Below are 10,553 nucleotides of genomic sequence, written 5' to 3'. Positions count from 1 at the left end.
TTCAAATTACTCTGTCAAGCATTATGCACAATAAGAGTGAGACATAAAAGTGCATACTGTAGGAATTTAACTCATGTCAGCTCCGTGTATAGAAAACATGATGTCTCTTTGGTGGTTTTCATTTGGCAGAATACATTAAGAACAATAATGTTCAACTTTTGTACATCATAACGTTACAAAAGGAACCTTTGTAGTTTCAGTCACAGCAGCAATGATATCTCTCTCCTGGGTCACTTCATGTCACCTGCCCAATGTCCACCAATGAGCAGTTTGAGATTCTTCACTTTGTAAACGTTGAGAGGGAAGGTTTCATGGGGGATGTCATACATCTAGCACCATGTCATACTGCTGCTCTTTCTTCCTCTTGCCACACTTATTTATCAGTACTGTGTATAACGTCAAGAGCATGACCCAGTAGCTAGCATACACTATTGCACCAACGATTAAGACTATCTTTTCAGACTCTGGGAAGGGCTTTCTTGTTTCTTGGATAACTGTGAAGATAATGCCAATGAAAAGGATTGTGAACCAAACTGATATTGGAATAAGCCCTATGAAATTTGTCACAATTGTCTTCCTCCCCGAAGTGCCCCAACCAGCCTTGTTTATTGTCGCTATGGCAAACATCTTAGCCGGAAGCAGACTTGACATATATAACACTGAGTAGAAAGACATGAAGACCATGACAATGTTGCCACGCATACAGCTGGCAAAGGACGACTTGATGAGGGCCACAGCTTGGACAATCAGCAGGAAGAGAAGGATATTCCAGATCCTGCCCTGGTAGAAGAGCTGGATGGCAGTGGCAATGAGGAAGAAAGGGAAGAAGCCTGTGATGACAGCCTCGTATGTCATCCATAGATGGTGCTTGTGAAACCACATAGAATTGTACAACCACTCTCTGAAGTAGGACTTACTCCACCGGGTCTGCTGGTTCAGCCATCGCAGGTAGGTAATTGGGGTCTCAGTCAAGCATTTTGACCGGGCAGTATACTTAGTGGCATATCCCAGGCTAAGGACGCGGTTTGTGAGGTGACGGTCATCACCGAAGCTGCAGTGGCTACCCATGAAGGTCTGGTTGTACCAATCCTCCATGAAGTCATGAAGGAGGGAGTTCCTGTACATTCCCAATGGTCCACTGATGCACTGCACGCAGCCGAAGTACGACTGGCAGGCCCTCTCTATGTTGAAGGCCATCCAGTATCTGACGCTGCTCAGGAAAGATATCCATGACTCGTATTTGTTCAGAATCTGCAAAGAGAGGAAAGAGAGGAGAGGAGACGAAAGATAAATTACTTGCTTACGTTTATTCGACAGGTATGTTACATGCGTCGTAGCCATAAACTGCACAATGTTGATTCATAAGAATTTTTCAAAGGCAAAATGCTTTCAAAATGCTGTTAGACCTAACAATCTACCATTGGCTAGAATCTTAGTATACAGTAGTGCTTTAGAATCAGTATATATAGGCATAATGCTTAACGTTATTATGTGGCTGGAATTTCCCGATGCATGTTTATAGTTTATTATAGGATTTAGGGGCTTTAAATGGAACTGTAAATGTAATAATGTTGGTTTCAGTATCACAGCTATAGAATGAACAACCATAGGGTGACCTCAGAGACTCTTTCTATGATTATCAAAGAAATGCTTGTGTAAAGCATTACTTGTGAGAAATATTCTCCTAAACTACTTTCAACAGGTCTACGATTGTATTTCTTTCTGGTATTTTTTGCTCTAGAAACGGGACAAATGCTTTGAAATCACTATATGAGTCAACAACCACAAAGAAGGTTCTCTTAGTTAAAAAAAAAGACCACAACTGAGTGTGTACGCCGATAATATGCAAGGAATTTTTCCTGGATACATGGTGTACAGGTTTTTGCCCTTGCTTGCTTGCTTTGTGCCGGTGGTCCTGGCCTCCCCTGGACCGCTGGGTACTGGTAAGCAAACTGGCTAGTAGTCGCTCTATTGGTAGAGGGCTGCAAGGGAATTTTTTCCTGGCTACATAGTATACAGGTTTTTTACTTTTACCTGCTCGCGGCTCTGTCAGTATTGATTGATTGATTGACTGATTGACTGAACATTTTCATTGTGTGAAGCGCATTGAGTTACATCTTGTAAGAAATGCGCTATACAAATAAAATTTGATTTGATTTTGATTTGAATATCCTACAGGACCTAGAAACAAATAAAGACATACCTGCACGTCTCCTCCTACTCCCCCTACCATGGGGTCCTCCTCCAGCACCTTCACCATCTCCACAGTGGATGCAGGGTCCAGCATGGTGTCAGAGTCACACACCTGGCAAACAAAGGACACACTATCCTGTGAGATCCACAAACGTTTCCCAAAACACTCCACTCCCACGCTCTCTCACAATAAAAGTTAGCCCTTAACTAGGGCATAAGATCTCATTACAGGGACAAAGCGTCCTTCATTAGGTTTTGGTAGGTTATATTTGTATCCAATCCAATCGGGGTGGCTGTGGCTCAGGAGGTAGAACCGGCGTCTAATGATCGCAAGGTCGCCGGTTCGATCCCTGGCTGGCTACGTGTCGAGGTGCCCTTGGGAAAGACACTGAACCCCAAATTGCTCCCAATGAGTGGGCTGACGCCTTGCATGGTAGCTTGCCAATATTGGTGTGTGAATGTGTGTGAATGGGTGAATGAGAGGCCATCGTAAATCGCTTTGGAATAAGGCGCTATATAAGTGCAGTCCATTTACCAATCTAGATATTCTTTAGCCAATCAATGTTTAGCTGAATAATACACATGGATTATGATGTGTGTGTTGCTCTGAAATAAAGATAGCGTTTTATTAGGTGTTTTGGTCCACACGTGGAAGCTTATTTCCTGAATACTTCCTGGAATACTGCTTGTTCCAAAACAAGTTAATCCCAAGTTAGAAATCAAATCAACCACTGAGTTTGAACAAATCGCGTTTGTACAGATCTCTCTTTAGTCTCTAAAAAGGTTCCTTTATTCCTTAATTGGAAATTATTTTATTTGGTAACTGAAGTCCCATTCAAGGACTTTAATTGGAAAGCTTGAAGGTTGCTGTTTGAGAAGGTTGCTGTTTGAGAATGTTCCTCTGACGAGGGAACTGAACATTGTGTTAGGTCATAATGTGATTATTTATAGCTAATTTAGTTTCCAAATTGTAACAGTTACCGGTAGCATAAATATAACAATTAACATGTATCTTTTGCATTTCTAGATTTTATCAATTCAAAAATTAAATGTATAAAGAGAAGTGATATGAACGGAACATAATACTGTATGTATTGGTTTTTACATATTGTACATCAATACACTCTCTATATCCTTCAGAGTTAGACATATCTTTTTGGCATACCTATTAAGTTCATGTGCACAACATTAGCCATGTTTTCCACAGTCTTCTCAGTGTTTGAGAAGGTGGACTTGCATCACTACCACTGGCAAGCTGTCCATTAGCACCAGTCCACACAGCTAGTCCATAAATGGCAGTATTCCCCCCCAAAATGTTACAAAGACTTCAAATGCTGAAAACAAAGAGATGGCCTATTTAATCTTTATAGTTAGCTAGAATAAAAGAACAAACATTTTGCAGCTGTAAACTATGAAAACTACAATGAACAGGTCTTGCTTTGATAGAATGGTTATTGGCATGCACTTCAGGCTAGTATAAAATGTCTTGAACGTCAGTTAAACAAGTCAACTCTCGCTTCTATGTAACAGGTGTTTGACATGGTAATGGGTAAGGCTAGAGTTAACGTCATAGATGAACTGGGGATTTACTGAAGTTGCATTACAGTACACCTAGGCTACATGTTCTCTGTGTGACAATGTGACACTGCAGTCGGCACACTGAGCGCTCAATGACATGTTGTCTGAGAACTCTTGGTGCCTCCCCCAAATAACGTGGATATACTGTAGGTTTCAGCACAGTAACATTGTATTTTTCTGTATGCTCCACATTGAACACAACAGAACAATGTGATACTGCACATTAAAGCAATTCCTGCAGTCTTGGTGATAGTGGTGTGAAGTGTTAGTTTACACGTGATGACTCATGCATGTATGGTTTCTACTTTTATTTGAAATACACCTCAAATTGAATATATCTCCTTGTATGGCATGTTAACAGTAATATTAACGCAATCTAGATGAAACGTACAACCTTGGTAGGAATTGCCTTCCTTCCCAAGGTTTGACCTCCATGATCAGGTACTTGAGACAACCCCACAGTGAGAATAACCACATGTTGTGTAGGTCTGGTAGCCGGCTGAGACTGATCGTGATAAACCAAATTCAATTACTGCTCTTGGAAGCTTGGATCAAAGGTCAGAAATATAATTGAAACCGGGAGGTTAGAGTGGAAAGACACCACTTGTACAGTCTCTCCTGATATGACCTGTTTATATGAACTGCAGTATTTTCTTATAACAAGACCATTTTCTTATTACTGGACTTCCTTGCTTAACATGGTTAACTTGTGTTTATGTAGAACCTCTTGCTAAAAGCAGATGTTTAGATCATTAAGCAGTGTCTCTGAGGACAGATATAGTCTTTGTTTGGTCTAATATCCTATCTCAAGCTCTTATGACTGTATATGAGATTGTAGAAGTTACAAGGTTACATTATTACATTCACTATAGATACAGTAAAAAAAAAAAAACTAAACTAACTCAGGATCACTGTAGGAAACCCAGAGAATAGCCTTGAGATTGTAATGCAGATAGCTCAGAATGCCCCTAATTTCCCCAAAATGTTTGACCTTAACAGCATTATCATGCCATGCCATGATATTACATCAACCTATTACATTGGCATGTACTACATCCACTTTGTAGGAGTTTTGTAAATGGTGTCAAACTGAGTTCCCTGATGAACAGAATTACTGTTACGTTCAGTATTACCCTAAGCTACAGTACATGCACAAGGCCACCGTCCGTTCAAAAAAAGCACAAAAGCGTCTTTGTGCACCCCATATTTGGCTTGGCACAACCCCCTTTGCCTTCAGGACTTACCTGCACATAGTCGACACTCCTCCCCAGGGCTTTGAAGGCTGTGTACATTACTTCTCTCTTCCCACCCCATTTCTGCATGATGCAGACACATTTATTATTCAGGACCAGGCGGGAGATCTGCTGTAGACTCTGGGTGTATGCCTCGTCGCTCTCCTCCGGCCCTCTGTGGTGGTAGTTGCTTTTCCAGACGTATGTGGCCGCTTTGTCCCGTCCCATAACGTCCCGAAAGATGTCCATCATGTAGTTGTCGTCCTCGTTATTCCCATCAATCACCATGATCACCTTTATACCAGGGTAAGTCAACCTCTTGACTGAAACCAAGCACTTTTTCAGATAGGCGGGGTCTTCTTGGTAGGCGGCAATGCACAGGGCTAGTGATTTGTTCAATTTGATGGGGGTCTCCAAGGACCTCCGCATGTTCCTGTGTTCCAACATAGCAAACAGGCTCTGGATAATGAGGTGAATGACCAAAATGGCTCCATACAGCCCAAAGGACAAGTGGTTGTGTGCCGTTGTAAAAAACTGATAGCCCATGATGTAGGCAGTAGAGATTCCCACTAGTAGTGAGACTCCAAACATGGTTGTCCCAAATATCCTCAGGTAGGTGATAGCTTTATCACATTTCATCTGAAAATCAGAAGAACAGAATGAATATCGAGTTGACAACGGAGATACAGGGTATACAGGGGAAGGACATTGATTTTTGTAATTGGCACATGTACACAGCATGAGACATTGGGCTGTTTTATAGTTCAGGTAATTGAAGGTTAGGTTATTGAAGAGCTCTATTGTACTTTATAATCGTATTCGTAACCCATTTATAATCATAACCTATGATGGAAAACCATGTTCCCTAACACCAGACTAATGTTTTATAACAACAAAAACCAGGTTAGAACAGCAGTAAACTGTGTCCCCCCCCTCCCTTTCCCCCTCCCAAAATCCCCCTCTAAATGTCAGACAGTTCTCTATAGCCATTTGTTCCAAGTTTCTCCACTAATGCTGTTCCCCATCTGCTTGGCAGACGTAAGAGTGGAGCACCACCCTCTGACATCATCTGTTTATATTTCCGTGGGAAGACATGAAACATTTTGGAAATTTTAAATTCTGCATCCGCACGAAAGACCCTCTTGTCACCTTGCAGAATAATATGTACTTCCTGGTAAAGGCTTAAATTATGGTTGTGTGTGGTACCTTAAAATGACACGGTGTTGAAAAACAAGAAACATTGACAGGTCATATTTCTCATGTCTACACTTTTTTCCAAATCAGCCGTCTCCTTGGCATGAATTAAGCACCGGTTCATTTGACACTGGATGAAAAGAACACAATCAACGTGCGAGCCCACTGGCACGTGTTCGAGGCATTTAACGTCACACACACATTTATAAGACCCCTGACTCAATCTCACCATATGTTCCAAGACCCACCCAGCGCCTATTGGATTAGAACTTTGTGTGAACTATTCAAATGTGCTAAGACTGCTGAGATGCAACTTTTGGCCCAGAGACATACATTAAGGATATTACCACTAATCAAGGGAGTATTGGGTGACGTTGAGGGTGTAATCAGTGTATGTTAATGATGTCACTTCACAGTTGCACAAAGCTTATTGTACTGGACTTTTATGGGTTTAGCACTTTCAGAATTACGTACTTTACTAGCTGGGCGGATACTCCCTTTACTTGAGATAACACAACTGACGATTGATGTTCAATGATCTCAATTGACCCCATAAGTGAATGGCTACCAGAAGCGCGGAGACCCTTACTGACCCTTACTGTACCTTACTGTATCATATGTGAGGTGCTGTACATACATCCCATGTTGGGGAAGCTGCGTGGTAACTATTACGTAAGAGGACTGGATGTTTATATACCGCTTGTCTAGGCATATACGTACATGCATGCCATTAAGGTCCAGTCGTCCTAGCTGGACCAGTTCCAGGAGCGCTACAGGGAGGGGTTACTGTGTGCACATGTGAGTTCTGGAGAATTGAATCATGCTCTGTGGGGAAAACTAACTCTCAGTATTTGACGGTAGATGAAATACAACACTGCAGCCAGACGCAGTAAATCTGATCGGTTGCCAAAAAGAGGTATGTGAAGGGTCTGTGCAACTGATGATTTTACAACGAATGGCCTCAACATTCGATTAAAACCTACTTGAAATGTGATTATCCCACAGGGGATCCCACAGGTGCACCATTATAGAGGAGGTCAGTTAACACCTAGTAAGGACGACTCGATGGCACTTGCGTGTGTGCCAAAGGAGGAGGATATAGGAGGAGACAATGAAATATGTTTAATTATATACATTCATATATTACAATGAGCTGGAATATGCCCACTCATGAAGAAAAGTAAAAGCCGAGCCTCATTTTGTAAGGTTTAACGTTTGTGTTATAGCTCATATTCTACAGTAAGGGAGTATCCACCTATAGTATGTGTATGTTTCAGTGGGGTGCGTTTAAAAAGCATTAAAATGAAGATGGCACTCGAGACAGTCATTACAAATGGTAAGGAATCCAATAAACCTAGGAAAGACCAGGGAATCATTGGTTATGTCTCAAGCCTTGCTACAGTTGCCAGTTGTTTTTTTGCTAGGCTTGCCAAAAAACAGTTAATAACATCATCTAATTTTACTTGATAGTGTATGCAAATGTTTCTGAGGAAGTATCTGATTTGTGTGTCGCCATTCATGTTCAATGAATGGAATACAAATGCTATGTTTCTACAGTTGACCTCAGCAGAATCCCAAATCATTTCCTGTACATCCACATGACTTAAAAAATAAATTGGATTAGATTAGATTAGATTAACTGGATAGATGTATAGATGTACTTTCTCCATTGTTTGGAAATCAGTGTAAAGCGGGAATTAAACATGCAAATGGAACCAAACTGATCAAACTGCAGTGAAACATATAGATATTATGAGTACAATCACTCATTTAAAGGTATAGGAAAGAGGCTGTGTCTCTTTAACTACGCTGGGAAGTGAAGTGCTCACCCCCCTCCCCCCACTTACTCCCCCCCCCAACCTCCTTGTAGTTCCAGGCCAGATGAGGAACTAAATCTCTTTCCTGTGGCTTTAAGCATTCTCATTGTTGAGGTAATGTTGTCATTATGAGGGCTAGGATTGAACACACACTGCTCCTCCTCTTGTTATTAGAATCAGGTGTGGTAGAGTTGTACACTGTTGTAGGGATGTGAGGCAACAAGAGCTGTTTAGTTTTGGGCTACGTTCTCCTCAAGGTTTCAGTCTCCTCTTTCTGAGTCTCCAGTACTCCCTCTTTTCTGGATGGGTGGCGCCGTCTTCACTGGAAGAGGAGTTCTGTGAACTTGGGCGGTGGTGGCGTGACGCCATAGCTGGCTCCTGGATGCTCTCCTCGCCAGAGTTTAGGCCCATCCATCTCTCTCCCTGTCCTGTCTGGTCAGCCACTGCCACTGTTGCTGCTGGTGCTGCTGCTGCTCCCTGGCTTACTGCACAGCTCACCTCCTCTTCCTGCCCTGGTTCCCAGCCTCCAGCGGTTACAGACGGCTGGCATGGCCCTGACTGTGAGCTCTAATAAGGAACAGGCATGGGACACTTCCTCTCTAAATAGAAAAACTATCCTCAACTCATGTGTGGAAAGTACCGATGTACAGTATATAGAAAAGCACTTAGATGGGGGAAAATGTGTGTCTGAAATGTAGACACAATCAATTACAGGGGTGTGTTAGTGTTACTATCTCTCTGCTAGTTGTTGTGTATAGCCATGATTGCGTCAGCTTATGTTCTTGTGTGACAAAGTTGTGCGACAAAGTTGGTTGGTGTTATGAACACATACGCTGTAGTATGGTTCTATGACAGTGGTCTTAGCATGAGTTCAAGATAACACAGCCATTGAAACACAAAAAAGTACAGTGTCTGATAGTGTTTACATTATGAGAAACGAATGTCTGATTCATCACTGCACTTTGAGTTGAAGAAGGTCATGTCTTAACAGCAGTCATGAACTACATTAATATAATGTGAACGCAGTCATGGAATGTTGTTTAAACATGCATTTTATAACGTCTTACATTATCTCAGACATTGGTCTAATTAAATATCATATTTGAATTAAATCTTGCTGTACTACAGTCTCATGATCCTTACTTAACAAAAACGTGTCCTGTCGTTTTCTTGGAAAAGTTGGGTTTATGATCTCTCCACGTGTTGGATAAACAGTAAATGATCATAAATAGTGGACTGAATCATACTACCCCATTGTAAAGAACCAGATTGTCGAAAATCGTCAGAAGTGATACACTGAAGCAGATAGACGTGTTAAACTGCGCGCCTTCAAGCGCCCCGAGGCAGTCCCATATCCTGCCTTCACATTGGCTTATATGCATACTTGCGAATGACGTGCAGCTGTGACGTTGATATATTTCATTCTAACGGTATAATAAGTGACCCAGACAGACGGCAAACAAGAGCAAATAGATGTTAATTCATAATGAAGTAGCGCATGTGTAACTCGCAATTAGTGTAGTTAGATTTTAAATTATCCCCGCCTAGACTGCATAAAAATTATGTCTATATTGTCTCAACGAATCTATAAACGAAACAGTGAAACAACCGCTATAATAGTTTCTTACTGGACTATACATATACTCGAATGGTACAGTAGCCAACAGTAGCCCTCCACATCCAACCGCAACACTTAAAACTGAAAGATACTTCATACCCCGACAAAGACTTACCATCATCTTCTATCATAATGACTTGTGAGTTCAACCGACAGTGACATGTCATATAAGTTGTGAAGTGGCAGATAAATGGCTTTCATTCAATGAGTTCATCTTCGCCGAATGAAAAAAGAAAAAGAAGCGCTCCCATAACGTGGGCAATTATTATTTTGTTTAAACCCAGTTCATGTAAGGAATAGTGACAGGACATACCTTGAAGCAGCTGTGTGGGTCTTGATGCGCCGGTCCTCGGGAGGATGCAGTCAGCTAAGGCTCCGTTTGCAGCGTTCAACTTTGATAAAACTTTTCATCAAAGTTTCGTGGTACACCTTAGCAGAAAGTCTCATGAAGCTTCTTAAAATGATCTTCATAAAGAAGTAAGTTTGTGCAATTTCCCACGTTTCCTTTGAACGCCTGACAACATTCAAGTTGTTTTAACTTCACTCTCTGCATACATTAATTATACAAGGTATACATTGGTTATGTATACAAATAAGTGTGATCATCTTGTCAGTACATTTTGGCAGTGTCATTTATATAATTAAAAAAGAAAAAGAAAAGGAAAAGTAAAACTGTCATCCAACAGTAGTCAAGTACTCAATGTTGGTTAGAAGAGCTGTACTTAATTCAAGTTTTCCAAGCATACAGGTTAAAGTCATGAACTGCCGAGCCACACTACTTGAACTACTTTTTCTAATTTCTTCCAGACGCCTTGGTCTTTATGCTTCCTGCAGCTCTTACTTTTCCAAAAGACTCTTAACCAGGGAGAGATGCTGGAGTTGTTTTAATAAGGGGGGAAGGTTGGGGATGAGGAGGAGCAA

The 10,553-nt window shown here is 41.4% G+C and overlaps 1 protein-coding gene across 1 annotated transcript; it reads right to left on the bottom strand.

Moving 5' to 3' along the window:
- Positions 1-321: 321 nt before the first annotated feature.
- Positions 322-5,651, bottom strand: has2 (hyaluronan synthase 2; the record flags this gene model as incomplete). The annotated part of the gene is made up of 3 exons (XM_080541262.1): positions 5,016-5,651; positions 2,204-2,305; positions 322-1,251 (listed from the first exon to the last, which is right to left on the bottom strand). Exons 1-3 carry the CDS (start codon positions 5,640-5,642, stop codon positions 322-324), a joined length of 1,659 nt encoding a protein of 552 aa, XP_080397388.1. The 5' UTR covers positions 5,643-5,651.
- Between the last annotated feature and the right edge of the window lie 4,902 nt (positions 5,652-10,553).

The sequence above is a fragment of the Nansenia antarctica genome, assembly GCF_963989245.1.
Source record: "Nansenia antarctica genome assembly, chromosome: 10".
In the NCBI taxonomy this organism is placed as follows: Eukaryota; Metazoa; Chordata; class Actinopteri; order Argentiniformes; family Microstomatidae; genus Nansenia; species Nansenia antarctica.
Note: the sequence above shows the minus strand (reverse complement) of the source record. Positions and strands in the feature narration are given on the sequence as shown.